This window comes from Labrus mixtus, chromosome 9, assembly GCF_963584025.1.
Source record: "Labrus mixtus chromosome 9, fLabMix1.1, whole genome shotgun sequence".
NCBI lineage: Eukaryota > Metazoa > Chordata > Actinopteri > Labriformes > Labridae > Labrus > Labrus mixtus.
Window position 1 is genome coordinate 21,099,321 of NC_083620.1, and position 22,337 is coordinate 21,121,657.

Here is a 22,337-nt window from a genome sequence, read left to right on the forward strand (position 1 = left end):
ACTTAAATCCTAAAAGGGATCTTTCTGAAGAAAATCATATTTTCTTTAAATTTTTGTTGTTTAAGCAAAGCAGACATCAAGCTGTGGCTTAGTTGTGTTGTATGTTGTTGGGTAACGGTTAAAGCAATAACTGTTGTCCCCTTTGTGTCCATACAACAATTGGACATAAGGATGCAGCTAGTGTGACGTTCTCAATGAACTTGATTTGTTGCATTGATCCTGAATAATTCTACTAAAGGATTGTGGTGCTCCTTGTTGTTTGAGAGCCATTTGGCCAGATGAGAGTGTAACCATTGTCGCATAGCCAGCTGTCTGAGAGGTGTGAGTTCCTCCCTTCCTTTGAAGACTTGAGGTGTGAATCCCCTCTCTTATCTTCCAGGATAGACTACAGTGATCAATTGGGAAACCTAGATAAGATTTGCTCTGGTGTTGATCTAGCTTTGTTTAGCTTAGCGTTTTTAACAGTAATCCACTGTGGTTCCATTTTATCACGAAAATGTGTACCAAGACCCTAGGTGAGCCGGGAGCTGAGACTCCTTTTGGATCAGACGACGGAGCACGGCAAGAAACTGCTGCCGGTCTGACGAACCTCTCCTCAGAGGAGAGTGCCAACCTATATAGCTATTCAATTAGCATTAGGGATAAGAAATTAGAGGAGCTAGTTGATCTTGTCGACCACAGAGCCAGGATCACCCCTAACAAAGACAGAATGTATGCAGAAGACATACATCAACCATGGGCCAAGGCTCGCTGTGGATCAGACGATCCACCCCTTCAAGACGTAGTTGCTAATCTTATCCACCCCCCTATAGAGCAGCTCGACAGTCTGAACTCCTACACCCTCAGCACATGTGAAGAGAAACTAAAGGGCTTGGTTGAATATGCAAATCAACCAACTGGGAAGCCAACACGCACAACTTCAGATGTTCTAGGCAAAATTCTCCTCCTTTATCAGCGCAAATCAAATGTGCAGAATGAGATACACCGGGCACAGCTAGCCCGGGTACAAGAAGAAGGACAGATCCTGCGGGACGACTTCGAAAGATTGCAGGATAAACTAAAGACCTTGCAGGAAAATTGCATGGCCCTGCAGGAGGAGAATAAAACACTGCATGAAAGCAGCAAACTGGCCGAACAGACGAAACGAAGTGACACGGTACCCAGATTTCAGGATAGGCAGATAAGTACTGCAGCCCCCATGTCAGCTGAGGAAACCTCAGACGAAGGATGGGAGACTGAACCAAGCACATGGAGGAGGGAGACAGACATGTTGAAGGATCTGGAGGAGAGGGGAAGATACCGCCGGGTCGACCCAGGCACAAAAGCGCACACGTCCTCAGACTACCCGGTAAAGAGCTGGGTGAGTAAAGATGAAGGGCGCCACGCCTCCCCAGACCATGAAGCACCGTCATGGGGAAATGCCCCAAGGCCCCCGCGTTCTGCAATACGCTTTGAGCCAAGAGAACCCTCACCCCGCAGGAAGAGGGACTTCACGCCCCCTAGAGACAGGGAGGAGGCACGGGTCCAATCGGGCACCGAATATTACCTGTCCCATGATAGACGGCCACGTCTGAGCCGAACACAAACCCCGCCACGGTTGCAACCGTACTACCGTGACAACCACAGGGCTTACGATTCGTCAGACGACTCGGACGGCCCTCGCCAGCCTTCGGGTCAGGGTCTGCGAACCAGGCAGATGGAACCTCAGGCCAAAGATCTGAAGCGTTTTGACCCAGATAGCCCAGATTCAAGTAGTAACGACTACCTTAGAGAAGTCGACCATTGTCTCCGTGACCTGCCTCATGCGTCCTCACAGGAAAAACTGAAACGGATCTGGAAGACTACGGCTAGGAGTGTCCGTGCTTTCATGGGGACACTCCCACCAAAGGTCCGATCCTTGCAGAAAGGAAACAAATCTGTTAGTCAGCACATACAAACTGCCAAGCAGAAAGTGTTGGACTTGTTTGAATTAATTCAGGGAGTACAGGTAAGCATGGAGCAAGACATATCGTCAGGATATGACTCCGATCCTGGACCAAGCCCCTCAAATGATCAAACAACCCTGCTGAAAAAGCTCAGTAAAGAACCGAGCAGCCAGGACAACCAAAGGACTGAGGAAATAAGTCTATTTTTCCCTGATTTTGACTGTGGAGCCCCCCTCCTTGGGGAAACACCCCAGTTCCCTGACAGCTGTGACACCCTTTCACACCTTCACAGGTTGGAATCACCACATAGAAAGGGGGGTGACTTCTCGGCCCCCAGAGGCAGAGATAACACCCGGCCCCCTCCTGCTACCTGTAGGTTCCCATCGCAGGATTCACAGCTGAGGAATATCCAAACCTCAGATGACTCGGATGGCTCCCTTTTACCCAGAGATCAAAGAATGCGCATAAGGCTCATTGAATCTATGGCACAGGATGTAGAGCGGTTTGACCCAGATAACTCAGACCGCTGCATCGATGATTACCTCAGAGCGATCAACCTGTGTCTCAGTGATGAACCTGATGCATCCACAAGAGAAAAACTCAGGCTGATCTGGAAGACAACTTCCAAGAGTGTCCGTAACTTCACGACTACCCTTCAGCCTGAGATCAGATACCAGTACTCTGCGCTCTGCAATGCTTTGCGCCAGGAATACTCCACCTACATTGACCCTGCATCTGCCCTTCTTAGCGCTTTCAGTGTCCTGCACCAGAAGCACGAGTCCCCCAAAGATTATTACTGGCGCCTAAGATCTGCATATTTCCAGGGACGTGAGGCTCCAGGTTTGGAAGAGAACCAAACTTTTAAGTCCATCTTCATGCACAATCTGCATGGCTGCGTGCGGTCAGATGTCACCCTGCATAGTCGTACACATCAGCTTAGTATGAAAGAGATCAAGAAATACGCACAGGTGGTTTGGCAGACACGCTTATGTCACGTGACACGTGAGGGCAACAAGAGACCACATCACTGGCAGAATAGAGAACAGAGCCAGGGGGGTGAACGTGGGACTCAACCACAGAGTAGGTTCCAGCCTGGAGAACTGAGAACTACCAGATCCGAACGGAACTCTCGGGATGGCCGTAGCCTGAGACAGAAGGGTAGGTATAACCGGAGTTCCTACGAGCTCCCTTAGGAACCAAGTTCTGACTCCACATAGGAGTGGGGGTATAGCCTCCATTCTGGAAACACAACAATGTCACTCTACCGACATGAATGTTTCCTAGTCCCTGTTTTGACATTGGTAGGGAGACACATAATGTACATGTACATTTACACACCTACATGCCACAAACACCTTCCCACAGGCTTACTCCTGCCCAGGCTAGGAGTTAGTTCACAAATCTACACCTGATACTCTTCTCTTTCTCTCCTCCTCTTGTCTGTTTGTTTCATTTGTTTTGTTAAAGAATTCACCTTGAGTAGCAAAGCTTTGCTAATGCCTGGTTATGTTGTATGCCTAGCTTTAGACATAATTAGACAGTCTGCCCAGACTTTGCCTCAGTGTCTGCCCAGACCGAATGCCTCTCAAAATGTATGGACTGTTGCTCACTAACTATTTGAACGTTTGTCTCCTAACACATGGACTGTTGGCCCTATTTGCCCTAAAGACTGTGACCCGCAATCCCATTCTTCAGGACAAAGGGGGGATGTTGGGCCACGCAGGCTTAGGACAGTCAAACCATGGACTTTGAGTTATATTACTGAGATGGCCTAAAAGGACTCTTTATCCCAGAATTCCCTGCGGCACTTCACACCTACGTGTGACGTAAAGGGGGGACCGGAACCGGAGGGAGACCCCACAGGAAGGCGGCCAGGTGATAAAACTCTGAGACTCCCCTCGTTCATTCTCTTACCACGCGCTGACTTGAAGTGCTCGGAGACCAAAGCTCACCTCCTGTTTTCTGCAACAATCTTCCTTTGTTTTAAGTTTTGGCGCGCAGGTAATCCGCGGCCGGCAGTGTTCCAAATTCCGAGCTCGGATTGTCCAGTGAACGCATCTCAGTTTCTCGGAGAGCGTCAGACTATAACAGATTATCAGAAAGATAACGGTCTTATTCCGTCCTGCAACGAAAGGACATCAACGGACATCTTTCCCCTCGACGGAGAACCAACAAAGCCGCTCTTGCCGTAAGGGACCCTCGCCGCCATCAGACGCCTCTGCACCAGGACAGACAGAAGATCTGTTTTATCGCCGGACTCCTTTTTCCTTCACCGATCGCAGGCAAAGCGATTCACAAGTGAGGCTTAATTAGGTCTGGGCAGAATTAGCTTTAGAGAGTGTTTTTAACAATTGATTGATTGAAGCAGAAACTGTAATTTTTATCTTTGTTGGACCGTCGCGTCCTGAGTTTTACCTGTTTAAAACTCTTGTTGTTCCCATTTCGGACCGCTGCGTCCTATATGTGTTTAGCGTAACAGCGTTATAACCGGGTATTATTCTTCTGATCAGAAAGGCCAGTGTAAGTCGTATTAACTTGAATTCGGCCATTGGTTTGTTTCTGTGAATGAAGGGAATTACTCCGAGTTGTGGTGCGGGATTTGGACTGTGATCCGGCCTCTTCAGGCACGCATTTCTCTCCTCCTCTACGCTCCTTTTTATCCTCTTTTCTTCCCCCATTACGCACATAGGCTACACACCCACACACACAGAGATCTATACACTCGCGGCCATCCAGACGCCTCAGAGACACAGATCGTGTAGGGCCGAACTCGGTCTCTTTTAGACATTAAGGCCACATTAGGTCTTTGTTAGGTGTGTGCCATCGTAAGGGCGACCACGTGGGACGAAGCAATCTTCCCCTTTTCTTCTCCCCCCCCTCTCTCTCTTTCTCACACACACACACACACACACACACACACACACACACACACACACACACATTCACACCTCATTCACAAGGTGTGCTTGATAATGTTTGTTTGCTTAGATTAGTTTATAATAGTTATTTGTTTGATTAAGTTCATTGATTTTGGATTGATGTTGCTTTGTTTAAATAAATTCTGTTATAATTTAAGAGAGCAGTTGTTTGTGATTACTGGTGTATTTGCATTGTGATATAAGCTGGGTGCGAAGGCTTTGTGTACGGATTTCACGCCTTCAATTTATTAAATATAGTTATTAATTATTAATAATATTAGTAATTAAATAACAAATCTGAGACTGATTTGAGTAATATTTTGGTTATATTTCCCTGAGTACAGGGTGGTGCCCCAAAACGAGATTAAACACAGTTTAATGATATCTTATTTATATTATTAATAATTAGAAATAATTATTAAAGAATATAACCAAAGTTGACTTGATACAACCCCAACACACTCAAACTAAATCATCATGAGATGCGCTTTGATCCGGCCCTTGGCATAAAAAGTAAGATCTGACTCTGTGTGGTGCACTGCAACTAACTCTTAGATATTACGCCTTGTTTTTTTTTCAGGACAGCTGGGGATGGGAGGGTGGGAAGAGCTATTGCACTTTATCATGTATTACTGTCACTGTCTTACTTGTTCTGCACATTACTATACCATTTGTGGCAATGTGGAATATTACTGCCCAACCCTGGTGTTTTCTATGTTTTATTCTTCTTCTTCTTTTTTTTGTATTTTGTGTTTATATGATGACAACTCAATAAAGATATTTGAAATAAATAAATAAATAACATATACATCACTGAATGCAAGATCCAACCATTATCATATGTCATACTATGTCATACTGATACTGAAATGACCAAATGGCTGTATAACTACAGTCTGTAAAAGGGGGTTATTGTATCGGGCAGTTAAAGTGACTTCAGTGTCTCATCTTTGACATTTATCCACCAAATGGATGCGTTATGGCACCTTTGGATTTTGCAAGCATTGGCAGGCTGGAAATGAACACAGGCTTTCTCTCCCCACCCTGGTCAGAAGGAAATGAAGGAAAAAAGAGTTTCACACACATGCCTACACCGCTGTATCTAAAACAACCTCACTACTCCTGCTGTGACCCCAAGGATGTCATATCTGATTTGAAAGTTTTAATTCAGGTGAATACTGTCTGTTCCTCGTTTATTTGATGATAAAAAAACACCTTAATTCATATTTTGTATTGAAAGTGATGCAGCTAATGTAGGCTTATTTTAGGTTGTAATCTGAGTTGAAGGATAGACTGCATAATTCCGGGCTCAAGAGATGATTCACTTGTCGTTGAGAAATTAAATAACTACACGAGGAAAACTGTAACAGAGGTATAATTTTTGAATTTTATTCCATTAGAGTTATAACACTAGGTTTATCTCAAAAGGCTGGTGAACTTCAGAGTTTGAGGAATATCTCCTGTATAACAGGGACATCTTGTGGCCATATCACTTGTGCAAACGTTTGGCATTAGCTGTTACATTCATTCTTTCTAACATGTCTGCGTTCAATTTTCATTCAGATCCAAATGTGCAAAATAAATACATTGTGCACTTGTCATATTTTACTAAGTGAACAAGTTCAACTACAGACAATAATTCAATTCAATCTTTTTAATGATTAAATTGCTTTATGTGTGCTCTGTTAAACCCATTACAAAATAAATCAAAATTACCATGCAACATCTTTTGGGTTACCTCGAAGGGTTTTCATCAGGGAATCCTGGGTCCCATGTAAACATATCACTGTTGGTCCACCACAGGCCAAGTAATATAATAAGAATATGTAGTATTATTAACATTTATGGCTGACCGTTTGTCTTTCTTATTCATCAATCTCATACGTCAGAATCACACAACAGAGTCAAATTTCATTTATTTCATAATAAAATGCATTACTTTAAACATTCATACTACAAAGTAGCTGCTTTCTGTGGTAACCATGGACACAAACAGAGCAGCCAGAGTGCAGTAGAATAGAATGTTTGGGTTGCTTGGCAACAGTCTAGTTTCAGTTAAATTGTTAAACTAGTTGAGTTAAAAAATAATCCGTTGTTGATTTGTACTTTTTACCACTATTATCTGTTTGTATAACTGTTGTATTAAAGCAATATCTCACATGAGGTCGAGATGTTGTGGATATCAGCAGTGCTGTGATTATCTACGAAAGTATCAAAACAGTGTTGACGTTCAGTACTTGATTACTCCCTCATGGCCACCTCATGGTACTACAGCGCCCCTCAGGAGGATCTCGGTACTGCAGCGCCCCTCAGGAGGATCTCGGTACTGCAGCGCCCCTCAGGAGGATCTCGGTACTGCAGCGCCCCTCAGGAGGATCTCGGTACTGCAGCGCCCCTCAGGAGGCTCTCGGTACTGCAGCGCCCCTCAGGAGGATCTCGGTACTGCAGCGCCCCTCAGGAGGATCTCGGTACTGCAGCGCCCCTCAGGAGGATCTCGGTACTGCAGCGCCCCTCAGGAGGATCTCGGTACTGCATCGACACATTAGCAGCTCACCACTCGGACAAGGAGGCGTGTGTCAGTAACACTGAGCTGCACGTCGCCTTTGGCTGACCGAAACAACCCCAGTTTCTCTCAGTGTTCAAAAACAACAGGTACACAATGAATTTTACGGCTTTATTTGTTTTGGTGCAGCTGTATTTTATTTTTTGTCGTCTGTGATATGCGCGTTGTTCCTAACGTTTATTGCAGACTAGCTTAGCTAAGCTAGGCTAGCAGCGGCATAGGCCCGTGCTCCATGTGTAGGCTAACAAACTCTTAACTTCAAACATTGTTCAAGTAAATTATCATATATTTCGTCTAGCGGCGGTAAAGGATTGTGATAATGACATTATTAAGTGAAGTTATCAATACGCGGTCAGAGCTGTGGTGTGATAACCTAGATGGTTTAAGATAGTTAGCTCGGTTAGCTCTGTGGCTTCAGGTGATTTATCTGCTGATTTAACGTGAATCTACTTAAAAACCTGAGATTATTCTTCTGTTTACACTAAACTACGTTAACCTTTTGACTCAACAGAGAACAAGCAGCTCAGACATGACATTATACAGTCTCATGTTGATATTACAAACACACAGAAAGTTATTGAGGATATTAAATGTCATGAATCAGCTTTTACTTTATTATTTTATATGTAATTTAAGTAACATTCAGCAAAGACTATCTTTAAAATAATACATTTTGTTTAGAAATCAAAGTGGCTAAAACATATACATTTTATAAAGAAGTTTAGATAAAATCCTATTTCATGAATAATCTTTGATATTATTATATATTCAATATCTTCAGTTACAAGACTGTCTGTTAAAAAGATGAAAATTACACAGTCCTCTTATTATACTTTTATGTGATGTCTTTTCTTACTGGTTTTACTATTTTTATCTTATTTTACTTCTTACTGTTCTTTTATTTATGGTCTTATCTTAACTCCTTATGTTTTAATTTGGTAATTTCTTATCCTTTAACCACTTGTTTCTATTTCTTTTACTTCTTACTGTTCTTTTATTTATGCTCTTATCTAGTATTTATGCTCTTATCTTAACTCCTCGTAATTTCTTATCTTACTTACTTTGTCTATTTATGTTTCATATTTATATTTACTTTTTATTTTTATTAATATTATAGTTTTGGGTTTTTTGATCCTTTAACCACTTGTTTCTATTTCTTTTACTGCTCTTTCCTTCTTATTGCTGTTATCTTTTTATTTTGTTCAGCTCTTTTAGATTCTTACATCTTTTTAAATCTTTGGTTCCTCTTGGTCTTAGCTCGTGTTGTTGGGTTCTTGTGTTGCCTGGGTTCTTATCATGGTTCTTGTGATGGTCGGGTTCTATATGTCTGTTGGGTATCGTGCACTTTGGGATCTTTTCTGTTGATTTGTATTTAATTATTTTTAGTATTTTGCATTTGTTTTGTTCTTGCTGTTGTTTATGTTCTTCTGTGTTTGGTTTAGTTTGTTCTTGTTTGTCAAAGCACTTTGTAAACCTGTGTTTTTAAAAGGTGCTATATAAATAAAGTTATCATTATTATTATTATTATTATTATTATTAAATCTTTAATTTACTTACACTGTTTATTATTAATGAGTACAATTTTTAACATCAATCATATTTAGAATTTTAGATTTTTGTTATAAGAAATCTAATTCACTGCTTGGTATTGTTTAAAAACAATGAGCTCAATAACACAAAATGTATACTGTAATTAATAATATTTATTAATGTCATAAATAATAACACCAGCCATAAAAAGCAGATCTACATAAATCTTTCATGAGATATGTAGCTTGTTCCCGTATATATATTTAAATTAAATCCTACCGTTTTTTTTGTGAATCTTTGTTCTGCATCTGTTATTCCTCTTCTCATTTTCCTCTTGTTCCTGTATTCTCTCTCTTTCTTCTGTCTCATGTCTACCATGTTCTTTTCCTCTGCAGCAGCCGTGCCCCGCCGCGCCCCCACCCCCAGCGGAGCCGTCATGTGGCAGGAGGCCCGCAAACACGAGCGCAAGCTCCGTGGCATGATGGTGGATTACAAACGCAGAGGAGAGCGACGGCGGGAATACTATGAAAAGATCGTAAGAGACTTTGCAACTTATCTAGACAGACAGTCCTCCCTCTGCTGTGGCTTCTTATTTCTGCAAGAAGGTTTTTGATTTTGCTCTGTCCAGATGGTGACTGACTTAGTCTTGAGAGAACAGATGGATATAACTTTTAGACTTGATGCAGGATTTTGAACAATGTAGAGAAGACAAATACGCGTGACTAAGAATTTGTGAAGTAGCCACCACATGCAGAGCTTAAATCTGCCTTTGGTCTTTAAAAAAAGATGAAATTGGGAAGGCTGTGCATATTTCCATTTTTATTGACCTGCCGTTTCGCCTGCCGTTTATTGACCTGCCGTTTCGCCTCCCCTAGAAAAAAGATCCAGCTCAGTTTCTGCAGGTTCATGGCCGAGCCTATAAGATTCATCTGGATCCCGCTGTGGCCCTCGCTGCAGAGAGCCCCATAAACATGTGAGGAAACATATACAACACATTTGATGTTCATCACAAAAACCAGGTCTATGGTGCTTGTGGGATCTTGCTGGTCATACTGTGTAACTTAATTCTCTCGTTTTTAAAAGGATGCCATGGCAGGGAGATGCCAACAACATGATTGATAGGTTTGATGTCAGGGCTCATCTGGACTACATCCCTACATACACGCCTCCACTGCTCAACACATCGTAAGTCTTCAAAATGCCTAATGCAACATTTCCTGCAGTTTGAATCCTTGTCAGTGAGGAGAAATTTAGAAAAATTTAAAAAAAGACTGTACCTTGTGTGATACTTGTACATGTAAATGAACGTCTGGAGAATTTCAGCCCTGTCCAAAAGAGTGAAGACACTGCTTATGAGGCCAAACACTGAAGACAAATCTGTGTATTCCTCAGTATACCAGAGGTTTTATATCTTGTGTCTGTGGAGATATTTCCACGCTGTTGCAGTGATGCATTTTAAGTCAACCAGCAATGATTGGGTTCCCAGAGCTTGACTGCTTTGTGTTGTCTTCAGCACTTCTCAACATGCATTATCAAGGTCCCTTTTTCTGCCACATGAAAACTTAACTATACATCACTTCACAGTTTCTATTCTGCTCTTATACACATTTGCCCTGGTAGAAATATCTTTGTTCTCTTTGCCTCTTACAGAACCCCAGAGCAGGAGATGGAGGAGAGAAAGTGCAATTATGAACGCTACAGAGGCCTTGTGCAGAATGACTTTGCCAACAGTGAGTGAAACATGCTTTAAACCCGATCTTTCATGGAAACGTTCAACTTGAATCAGCTTTCAGAATCATGAAATAATACTTTAAATCAGGGCTGCTCAGTATATTGTTTTAGTATCTTGATATCTACATGAACTAATATCACAGTGTATGTTCCCATAAGTGCTTGAGGCAGGTATTCAGTTTCCCTACACGACTTTTGAGTACGAAGGCTGCTCTGCACAGTGGGTTTTAAAAGTCACAAAGTTGCTGTCACATGGCTTGTTGTGCCTTAACTTCCTGATACACATGATAACGTGGCATAACGGGCGGCAGTAGCTCAGTCTGTAGAGACTTGGGTTGGGAACCAGAGGGTCGCTGGTTCAAGTCCTGGTGTGGACCAAATATGGAAGTTGGTCTGGTAGCTGGAAAGGTGCCAGATCACTTCCTGAGCACTGCCGACGTGCCCTTGAGCAAGGCACCAAACCACCTGCTCAGGAGCGCCCACTGTGGGCAGCTCCGTCACTCTGACATCTCTCCATTAGTGCATGTCCATAGGATCCTGTTTGTGCATGTGTGTATATATTTCAGCCTATGTATGTGTTGCATGACTTAGAGTGTAAAAACTGAAATCAATAAAAAGTCAATCTTAAATCTTAATCTTAAAAAATAACCAAGTGTAGCAACAGTAGGTGTGAGTTTTTCATCAGTTAAGATATCCAAAAACATGACTCAAAATAATGACCTTCATGAGTAAAGAAAAGTTTTTGCAAGTTAACCTCACCTCCTTTTTTTTTTTTTTTTTTTTTCTTGCAAAAAAGTTATTCAGATAAAAATAAACATTTGAGTGAATGTTGGAATGGAGTTGAGCCTCTCATGTCTATGTTTTACACTACTGTGACTATCATATCCTGTAAACTTTCCCTCAGTGGGTATATTTTGCATTTGTGTTGTGCTCTAAAACTCCCATCTGTCTTCCTACAGTCTCCGAGGAGCAGTGTTTATACCAGATCTACCTGGACGAGCTCTACGGTGGCCTGCAGAAGCCAAATGAAGATGAGAAGAAAAAGTATGTCATTTAAATGTTTTGAAAGCAATTGTTTCATCTTTGTGTGGCATATTAACATACTTGTATTTTTGTCAGAGTTTGTTATGAGAATGTAAGTGTGCTGTGTATTTATTATTCTATCCTCCCTCTGTGCAGGCTGGCTGAAAAAAAGGCCACCATTGGTTACACGTATGAAGACAGCACTGTAACAGAGCCGGACCCTCAGTCAGACAAAGATGAAGACAATTCAGAGAACAGTGAATCAGAGGAGGATGAGGGCATCCCAGATATTGGTGAGGAAATGTTTTTTTGGGACTGAATGATTTAGAAATAGGACATTTTCATAGATTAAATATTCTGGTGCTTCAGAAACGGCACAGATTTAATCCTGCAGAAGAACACGTTTTTTCTTCTCTATTCCAATATTTAAGTTATGATTTTGTATTTTTTATTCCAACAGTTCACTTGCTCTTTACTAATAATTTCAAAATCATTTGTCACACACAAGCTTTGGAGTTATTGCTGTGTCTAAGAGTCTTTGCCTCGCGGTGTGTCTGTGTGTGTTTCTGTGTACAGATGTTGAGGTGGATGTTGACGAGCTGAACCAGGAGCAGGAGTTGGACCTCAACAAAATTGCAACCCCGTATGGAATGGCTGAAGGAGACTTTGTGAGGTAACATTTCACTCGTCAACTGTAGAGAAAAGCAAAAATACCCCTCATAACTCAAGGGCTGTCTCCATATCCACAACATTTCCACACGACTCTTAATACCAGGCCAACTGCAGGGGAGGGAGAACCACCCACAACTGCTATGTTCGCAACTGCTATGTAGGCTGTCTTTAAAGCTTGGCACTACTTGTTTTAAACTTCCATAAGACTTGAATGCTGTATAATAATAATAATGCTTTATTTCTCTAGCGCTTTTCATTCAGACAACACAGTTATTTTTAGACAGCAAGTTTAGACGAGGACATACACTGAATCTTTGCAGAACAGTTCAAAGGGAACCAGTGTCATATATTGAATTCAAAGGAATAAATATTAACCTGTGATGGAGCTCAGAGGCTCTAGTGCAGCTTCATCAGGGACAGGTGAGGCCAGTGAGAGCAGACAGTACAGTGTGGAGGAAGGTTGTTTTTTTATTGATTGAGCAAATCCATTCGTGGTAGTCTCTGGTTGTTACGCAGTAGCTTGTTGATGAGATGTTTTCATTCTTCTGTTACATTTAGAACTTAAATTAGGTGGAAGGAACTTTAGGGTTGTGTTGATTTTGGAGTCCCCTCTGGACAAAGTGGTGCGTCTTATATCTTTGCTCATCTTTTCCTGTACATGTGTAGGTAATGTTTTCTGACCCTAAACAATCATGTTGCTTTCTTGTCGAATGTACCAACAATTTTGAACATTTGCCATGGAAATAGTAAAATAATAGGCATTTTTCTTCTGTGGGCAGCGGTTTCAGGCATTTATAAATAACTGTCTGTATAGAAACAATCTTATTTGTAAATGGTCATGTGTGCAGGCTATTTCATAACCAGCTCAAAACCTCTCACGGGCTTTTCGTGAAATAATTTAAACATCAAAGTAGGAGTTTACAAATCCATAAGGTTCAGTGGTTGGTGGTTCTGTTCTATAAAGATTTATATGTTATTAGAATATAGACTAAACACAGCTTTAAAGTTTAACGTTTCATTTTCTGTTTTTAACACAAAGTCCCGTGGAGAATGATGAAGGTGAAACCAGGAAGAAATAATAAACTAAACATGACATTTTTGTAGGAAATAATTTTTTAGAGAAAAACTTAACTATATGATTATGTCTTATTTTATCACTGTCTTGTTATGTTTATATTATTATAGGTGGTTTAAAGTATCTCAACAACCTATATATATATATATATAGCTTTTGTGAATGTGTAACACTGTTAACATGATACCTGTTGAACAGGATGTTGAGGAAAGACAAGGAGGAAGTGGAGGCCATCAAACATGCCAAGGCTCTGGAGGCGGAGAAGGCCATGTACTCTGTAAGGAAACACCCACTGAGGAACGAAAGTCTGTGTTTGTCATGTGATGCGACTATTTTAAGTTACGCTTTTGATTACCTCAGGGCCGGCGTTCTCGCAGACAAAGGAGAGAGTTTAGAGAGAAGAGGCTTAAAGGTCGACAGATCAGTCCACCAAGGTAAATAAATGTTGTCCTTATAGAGATTATCTCATCCAGAGATCAGTCTCCTTAAATATTTAAAACTTTTGTCCTCTTTCTCTTGTTTTCTAGCTATGCAAGGAGAGACAGTCCCACGTATGATCCCTATAAACGGTGAGTTTTATTAATTGGTCCACTTCCTTTTATTTTCCTGATTTGTTTGTGTGTGTTTGACTTTGTTTTTCTGAACTCTCTCTCAGGCCAGAGTCGGAGTCGAGCTCTGAGTCACGATCACGCTCTCGTACTCCCGGTCCAGAGAAGATCACCTTCATCACCAGCTTCGGAGGCAGTGACGAGGAAGCTGCTGCAGCCGCACAAACAGCCCCCCCTCACTCTGGCCACGCCCCCTCCAGCACGCAGCACCCTGCAGGTCATAGCAGGGGCTCCCGGTCGGTAACTTTCCGTCCTCCTGGCTTTTCATTGGTTAATTCTTCTCATATGATATTTGAATGTCGAAATGATCGCAGCTGTTGAGGCAGAGAGAAAAGTCATGATAAAATGCAGCTCTTTTTTGTAGTAGGTGAGTTGGTGCACAGTTTTTAATAAGCAGGATGAATTGATTAACAAATGGTCACGTTCCACTCCGCATGTTCATCGAAGAAATGTTAACTTGGATCGTTAACGAGCATTTATGATTTTGCATGTCAGTTTATAGCAATGCAATAAATAGGGCTTTGAATCTTTGAGTTTAAATATTTGACAGATTAGTGCTTCTACACAAAGTAATGTTAACCTTTTAAAACAAGAAAACAGACATTGTGGAGGTAGGCTAGGTGCTTGCTTGGTGTTTTTATTAAATTATTGTCTCCTTTCGTCCAGGAGACGAAGGTCGTCCTCCAGCCGCTCCCCTTCCTCCTCCTCCCGCTCCTCCTCACGGTCCTCCTCTCGCTCTACCTCTCGTTCACGCCGTACAAGGCGTGGTCGCGGGGGAAGGGATGGTCGCCGATCCAGGACCCGATCACGGTCGAGACGACGGACCCGATCTCACTCTAGAGGCAGAGGAGGAAATGGAGGAGCTGCATCCTGGAGGAGACGAGACCGGACACGATCGCGATCCAACGACAGAAACAGAGAGCGAGACCGAGACAGAGAAAGGGACCGGGACCGGGACAGGAGACGATACTCAGCGCGTAGAAGAACAAGGTAATTCCCCCCCCCCCCCCTAATTTCTCCCAACAGTTATTAACTAACAACACACAGAGCCCTCACCTGAGCTCTCGTTTTTATTTTTCTCAGGTCACGTTCCAGCTCTCGGCAGGGGGGCAGTTTGAGGCGAGGGGGGCGAAGCAGTGCAGGCCATCGGCGGGGGAACAGCAACAGTCACAGTCCCTCTCAGTCCCCAAAACGTGCTAACCATAGTCCCTCCCCTGCCCATAGAGGATCCCAGCCCTCTTCTCTCAGCATCTGTGACAAGCTAAGAAAGTAAGTGATCAGTGAATACTTACAACAAATGTCAACAGAAACTGTTGATGATGTAGTGTATAATAATAGTCCCTATAAGTCCTAATAGATAGACAGTGACTTCTTCAGGAATAGGAGAATCAGCCATGGCAATTTCAGCACAGCTGTCCCCTCACATAACACACCTGTACACCATCCCTATGACCCCTTTAATTAGCATACTTAATACTCCTCCGAACTATTAGAAAAACTTGAGAAGAGCCACGGACACTTATACCTGTGTGTGTTTACTCTCTTAATATGACTTGAGTCCCCACCTGTTTCTGCATAACAGTGGGCACCGCAGTAACAGACTGCCTGCTGCAGGGACTTCAGAGTCAAAAGCCATTTAATGAAGAAGCTGAAAAATGTACAAACAACTTCTCCATACTCATCATTTGATACTGACGTTGAACTTCTTCAAGACACGTCATGACTCGAGCAGGAGAGGGGAGGGATGGAGACGTCCCTGTAGGAGACGTGATTGGGCCAGCCAGCTGTCAACACTGCATTGACCCCAGGGTGCTATGCTTTTACATGAAGACCTTTTTATGAAATGATTGACAGCTAATTGTCTTTCCTCTTTCCTTTCTCCAGGCCTGAAACTCCGGGTGGTAAAGAGACGGGAGCTGCCAAAGTCAGTAAGAATTTGATCTAGCTGGGTTTCTTGCTAAAGCCTACGCCTCCCTCATCCCTGACAGGCTGACATGGTTGTCCACCAGACAGGGATGTAGAAGCTATTGTTTCCCACAGAAAATGAAATGACCATGTGATTGTTTTTTTTCCAAACAAAGTGGACATGCACTGCAGCAAAACCCCTTCATCACTTCGCAATTACAGTTACAGTATGTTCTTTTGTGACTTACTGACAGACTGAAATAATGCTGCTCACTTTGTATGGAGTGAACATTTAGGCACTCTGTGATGTCATCATTGACCTGTTGTGTTTTTAGTCTGCAGCGTCTTTCTATCTGTTTGTAGTCTAAAACTCACTGCACACTTTCCAATGACCATGACAGGAAGAGTATGACTGTTTGTCTTGTTAAAGCTTATCATCAGTATCGGGCAGGTGATCATTTTTTGTGACAAATAATTTAATGGAGATACAGATTGCTTTTATTTAGAGACGTGATTTCCTGCATAGATGAAATCAAGAAGATTGATACCACCCAAAAAATGAAAATATGTGGCTTTAGGGTTTTTTCAATATCAGAATTTAAAAGTGATAAACTTGTAAAAAAGAAACGATATCTATACCTGTTTTGATACCACGGCAACAGAAATAGAAGTCCCACGCCCTCGATGTTGGCTAATCTCCTGCAAGTTAACTGCACACCTTCTAGTCTAGAGACTCATTTTAAGATATTAATTTTTAGTTATCACCCATAAATCTGTTAAACCGACCTGTGAATTTGAGTGCTCTCTATTTCTCTCTCTGCAGCTTTGGGTTATAAATGTGACTGAACGTTTTGTAAAAGTGTTGGTACTGCTACTTTTTCAAAACCATCAACTTAAGTTTAATAACGTTTGTATTCAAAGTATGGAACATTTTGGCATCATTATGTGGCTACAAAGTGCAGTCTGCTTAGGTCTTTTAAAAGTGGGTAACAGCCAGACCTGCTGGTTCTAAAGGTGACCAAATCTGCCTGCAAACACACCAGAAGCTTACTCATAAATAGTTTGTTTGTATATTTTTTAATTATATTTAACCTTTATTTAAATAGGAGAAAACATAGACCTAGTGTCCTGGTCAAAACAGGCAGTTTCCGACCAACGATGTGCAGTCACATTACAAGATAAATGACTGTAGTACATCACAGAGTCTTGAAATAACAAGTCAATCCAGCAAATATTTGTTACAATCAACCTCATTAAGAAGGTAGAAATCTTAAACGATTTTGATAAAGTGAGAGACCGCACACAACAATCCTGACCGATTAACAGTTCAGATCGCATAGTGTGTGGTGTGCAACGAGACGATCAACTCGGCACACCACACACTAAACAATTACTTCGCCGACAACCAGAGTCTCGACTATCACAAAGTGTAATCTCGCGCGGTCAGATGCGATTTAAGAGTAAACAAACATGACGGGCAAGCTAAATGTGGCTAGCTGTTAGCTGGCACATCCATTACGGTAAACATTTTTGTCAAACTCCTTTCCTTGTGAGTTGGATTGTGGTTTGTTTTACAGGACACGTTGTATATAACTTGTGTTGTTGCCACAAAACAACAAGTTGGTCCTGAATTCATGACATCCATTTAACTTTATGCTTCGCGATTGCTGTTGTCGCCATGGTAATGTTTGTTGCGCTTCCTGCTTCAGTCAGCTTGCTTCCCTATTGGCTATTGTTCCGTTCCACGTGACAATTCAGAGTCCGTGCTCGGCCGTCCTCGGTGTTCTCCCCACACACCAGGATTTCTGATCGTAAATGTTGAACACGTTTAATATTTACGATTTCAAATCGGGGCGGCCCCCGATCGTATTCCGAGCAGATCAGGGAGGTTAAAATCACTCTTAACACACGTCACACCACAGGAGAATCTGGCAAGATAATCTTTGGAACATCAGATAGTCGAGCCTTTGCTGACTTTCGTCGGAAGGGGGGAATCAGGCCCAAAATCTGCCCTGATTATCTTGTAGTGTGTACCCTGCTTTAGTCATTCAAAATCCTGCAATCACCTTGTAAACCTTCAGTGAGAACAGCTGCTGATGTTTCAGGTCATTTGTGATTTGATCTAAGTAAATAGAGCAGCAGACTTACTCTGAGAACCAACATCAAGGAAAGAAGGTGTAAACCGGATTAGCTGCTTCCTAATGTTTCCAGTCTTTACACTAACCCTAGTTAAGTGGCTAGTCCTGATAGCTGCATATTAATTAGATAAGAGTTGTATTAATCTCACTTTATGCAAGAAAGTGCTCGATGGTATTTCCCACTACTTCAAACTGTGTCTTTTTAGACACAATAAGTTCATATTTGCTGCCGTGTTTAACAACATTGACTGACTTTGCTGCCCACCACATTTTCCAACGTAGAAGAGTGGATTTGCGTTTCCTCCCACGGACAGATATAAGCAAGTTATTATCTGCCTCTATATAAAACATGCCTGCAGTGCTGTGACCTGCAGTTTTTCTTGCCTGGCCAGGTTGAAACGGCCCAGTGAAGGGCGTGTCTCTGACTAAATGCCACCGGCTCTTTCTTAACTCAGCGGACCTGAACTTGTCCTTGTTTCACTTCCCGACCCTATTCTCCTCCTCCTCCTCCTTTTGCTGCTCTCCTTCTTTAAGTCTCTGACGGTGTTCGTACATATAAACATTGTGTATTCAGGCTCATGTGATTTGGATCTCCAAACTATTCTACAGTCTTTTCTCTGTCCACACAACACAGAGTCCTGCACAGGTCCAGTTTGCAAACCTGCATTAGCAAAGCTTAATACCTGAACTAATCTAAACCTGCAGCTAACTCAAAGTCAAATCTGAGACCACCCGCAGCCGCTTCTATACTCCACAGCCAGTCCCACACACGCGCCAAGTCCTTCACTTTTATGAATCTTGTATTTTTAATGGCAGAATTGGAAAATGAAATATTTGTCATTGTTGCATAACATTTTTCTGCAGGTCACTGTTACACAACCTCGTGCAGGACTCTGACATCAAGCACACAAAGCATTCACACACACCTACAGCCCCCAAAAATACAGCGTGCTGCTTTTTGAGTAAACAAAGATTGTTTACATTTGATCTGTGATGTTGTAGCCTGTGGTCTTTTTCTACACCAAGTACTGTACACGAAGCTGAACTGGTGTAACAGCACAGTGCCTTTAATCTAGCTCTCACACACACACAACAACAACACACACTCACACAGTCTAATAGGTTTAAAGGACGTGCTAACACTATTGTGTCACCAGCAGCCCAAGATGACCCCACAAGAACGGCTGAAGATAAAAATGCAGAAGGCGCTCAACAAGCAGTGTGAGTAGAGCGGGGCGCAGTGCCAGTGTGTTTGTGGTTTGTGTTGTTTCTCCTTTCAGGGCTCCAGACTAACTTTTTGCATTGGTTGCACTGGTGCGCCTAACTTTTTTTTTTTTTAGTTGCACCCGCACAACATTTTTCATTGCGTCGCCTTTAACGCCATATGGTCAGCTTTTTATCGCTCTCCATAACTTTCATATAATGAACAAGAATAAGGTGTAGAGAGATGCTTGTCTTTATTTGAAGCACAATTCTATATAAAAATAAAAATAAAGTGCTTCACTGAGCTGACCAAATTGGTCGCACTCTGGAGCCCTGCATCTTGTGTGCAGACGTCTGAATCATCAACACTTGTATTAAATAAGTATTTTTTTTATCAGTGTATTTGTCACCGACAATATATGTTGGCATTGTTACAACCGATGAAACGTATACAAGACTTCTAGCGATGGTAATGACACACATGATACACATATACTGTGAAATAGACATAGAAACTGACAGTGTCCGAAGACGTAGACGGGCAGCCACGTACATGTGTAAAAGCTAACAGAGCAGATTATTATAAACACTTACTGTTTTTAAACCTGTATAATTAAACTGTGTTTTTCCCCTTCTGCAGCCAAGGCGGATAAAAGAGCCGCTCAGGTGAAGATCCAGCAGCAGGAAAACAAACGACAGGTGTGTGTTTGTGTGTCTTTAATCTGTGTGAATTTGTAAAAGTCAGCAAAAGGTGAAACTTTCAGAAATAACCTGACCTCATTAATGTTGTTGTTTCACAGGAGCGAGAGGGAGAGCTGCGAGCCATGGCACGCAAGATTCGCATGAAGTAAGTTATCAGTGTGTAAGGGTGTGTGTGTTGAAGTGTGTAAGTGGACCGTTTGGCATTAGTGTGTTGCAATTGTCTGACCCAGAGGCTCTGTATTCAGGGAGCGTGAGAGACGAGAGAAAGAGAGGGATGAATGGGAGCGACAGTATGGGCGACAGAGCCACTCCCCCTCTCCTTCCAAATCCGGTAAGACTTCAGGTTTCTGATCACATAAAGCCTCATGGATATCATTACGTTTTTTTGCTATAGTGTGTATGTGAGTGTGTGGCTATCTTTTATACTCGAAAGAGGTAAACAAAAAATATGGAACCAGTCAGGCGTCTTCTGTCTGACTGGCTGGCATCAGTTTTATGAGTAAAGATGTTCTGGCATTGTTTTGATCATATCTCTGTGTCCTCTTTCCCTCAGGCCGTGAACACAGCTCACACAGAAGGTATGCAAGCACCTGCAAGAATCTGCACAGCCCTAATGAAGCAGAGTTCATTGAGGGATTTGTTCACACTCGTGCACAAACAGTATCCTAAAATCTTGTTGCAAGAACTTTAAATGCAATATTTGAGCTACAGAGCTTTTTCAATGACCAGATCAGTGTATGGAGTCTGAGGAGAGACATTTCTTTATGAGGATAAAACAAGAACAAATAATCCTGTGTAACTTTTCTTCTGATTTAATTTGACCAAAAAGTACTCCTTTGAATATTTATGAACTCATAAGAAATCTTTTATGAAGCCATTTGACAAGAGTTTAAGGTTTAAGTTAAGTCTCAAAGTGAGAACATCTGGATTGATGCAAGGGAGAAATCAGGTCACAACATATCTTTGTATGGACTTAATGTTTTAAAATTGAAAAATATATTTATTTCAGAGTTCAAACTATAGAAATTAGTTTTTTCTAAACGCCTTTGCTGCCCTTTATTTTTCATTAGTTTGTAGCCAACAGATATACCAATATACTGTGTCTGTGATTTTCTGATATTAGCTGGTGTATTGATCCAGCTGATTTATTTGGCAGGGTGTAATCTTGACTAAAACGTATGACTTGTATTAGATTAAGTCCGTTCTTATTCAGATAAACCAGAAAATCTGTGTTAATCAAAAGTATAGAGTTTAATCATAATGTGGGATTGTTGGGTTACAAAGTTACAGATCTAAAATAAATTGATGATTTTTATTGACGCTCCAAAATGATTGAATACATCAGGACTGTGTGATCACTTCAGAAACAATCCTTTAAAAAAAAAAAATATGATCTACATTATAATCAGATTTCTGTCAGATAACACTGCTCTTACCTTCATACTGATCTCTTTTTCATTCTTCCAGGAGGTCGCGGTCTCGGTCTCGGAGTCCTTATTACCGATACTGAGCTGTAGGAAACGTGAACACATCCTACAGAAACGTCTGAACCGTACTTTGTCATTAGTACACAAACTGTCAAACAAAGAGGCTAATAAGTGGGAGTATGAAGAGAGGGACTGGCACTACGCTCTCTGAAACTGTCTAAACATAACATTGACTGTGATACCTTTAACTTCACTAATTACACAGTTGATTGATTCAATCTGCCACTTTTGTTTCAGCTTCATCCTGAAAAGAGAGTGAAGGTTTATTATGAGTTTCTGTTTTCTTCTGCATGCTCTTTTTTTCCCTTTTTCTGCCTGAACACTTCTTCATGATGTGAACTCTTCTGGATTTTTTTTCTTCTTCGAACTATATAATACTAAGCAATATCTCATCTTTTTACCTCCCATCTTCCTTTTTGTCATTATGCTCGCTCTCAGCCTTTTAATGATCACACTTAGGACCATTTCAAATAACTTTCATGAGCTGATGTACAGGATATTTATAAACATCAATTTAAAACTTGTTTATGAAAGCAGATGATGTTCATGTATGAATTCAATCCACCAACCTCTCTTTTTGTACATAGTTAACAGAAGCAAATCACTTTTTGTTGTTGTCTGTAAAGTGGAATGTTAAACACAAAACAACAAATAAAATCAATCTTTTGGAATAATTGATTCTTTTCTTTTTGTTATTTCTATTTCATAAAGGTTCATCAGTGTTTATTAATTGACAAATGATCTTCTGGTAGTTTGTGGTGTTACACAGAGAGAGCTGCAGTTTGTTTTTTCAACCAGCAGGTGGCGACAAATCTCAGTTTTGCAGCTAAAGCTGCTTCACTGCAGCCTTGATTGCT

The 22,337-nt window shown here is 41.5% G+C and overlaps 2 protein-coding genes across 7 annotated transcripts in view; one reads left to right on the forward strand and one right to left on the reverse strand.

Annotated features, from left to right (window-relative positions):
* Positions 1 to 7,361: 7,361 nt before the first annotated feature.
* Positions 7,362 to 22,156, forward strand: clasrp (CLK4-associating serine/arginine rich protein). Of its 6 annotated transcripts, none has more exons than XM_061046863.1 (21): positions 7,362 to 7,495; positions 9,332 to 9,471; positions 9,812 to 9,909; positions 10,020 to 10,121; positions 10,587 to 10,666; positions 11,627 to 11,711; positions 11,847 to 11,983; positions 12,267 to 12,363; positions 13,636 to 13,714; positions 13,798 to 13,871; positions 13,965 to 14,006; positions 14,093 to 14,281; positions 14,712 to 15,035; positions 15,129 to 15,314; positions 15,930 to 15,969; positions 19,246 to 19,309; positions 19,932 to 19,990; positions 20,092 to 20,138; positions 20,239 to 20,324; positions 20,547 to 20,571; positions 21,461 to 22,156. In XM_061046863.1, exons 2-21 carry the CDS (start codon positions 9,373 to 9,375, stop codon positions 21,501 to 21,503), a joined length of 1,956 nt encoding a protein of 651 aa, XP_060902846.1. In that variant the 5' UTR covers positions 7,362 to 7,495; positions 9,332 to 9,372; the 3' UTR covers positions 21,504 to 22,156. The 6 variants fall into 6 exon arrangements, 3 of the variants coding, with proteins under 3 accessions (XP_060902846.1, XP_060902847.1, XP_060902848.1); XM_061046864.1 differs by having other exon boundaries at positions 19,249 to 19,309; XR_009674190.1 differs by lacking the exon at positions 20,239 to 20,324 and having other exon boundaries at positions 15,930 to 15,973; positions 21,461 to 21,514.
* Positions 11,070 to 22,337, reverse strand: part of map3k10 (mitogen-activated protein kinase kinase kinase 10) — a 136,155-nt gene continuing 124,887 nt past the window's right edge. Inside the window, exon 12 of the transcript XR_009674188.1 lies at positions 11,070 to 11,086. The gene's annotated coding sequence lies outside the window, so the exon portion shown is untranslated. The remainder of the gene's footprint in view (positions 11,087 to 22,337) is intronic.

Bases quoted from the DNA above. Each gene is read 5' to 3' on its own strand.
- clasrp (XM_061046863.1), top strand. From the start codon at position 9,373: ATGTGGCAGGAGGCCCGCAAACACGAGCGCAAGCTCCGTGGCATGATG. The intron at 11,984-12,266 runs GTGAGGAAATGT...TTCTGTGTACAG, and splicing joins TGAGGGCATCCCAGATATTG to ATGTTGAGGTGGATGTTGAC. The intron at 12,364-13,635 runs GTAACATTTCAC...CCTGTTGAACAG, and splicing joins GCTGAAGGAGACTTTGTGAG to GATGTTGAGGAAAGACAAGG.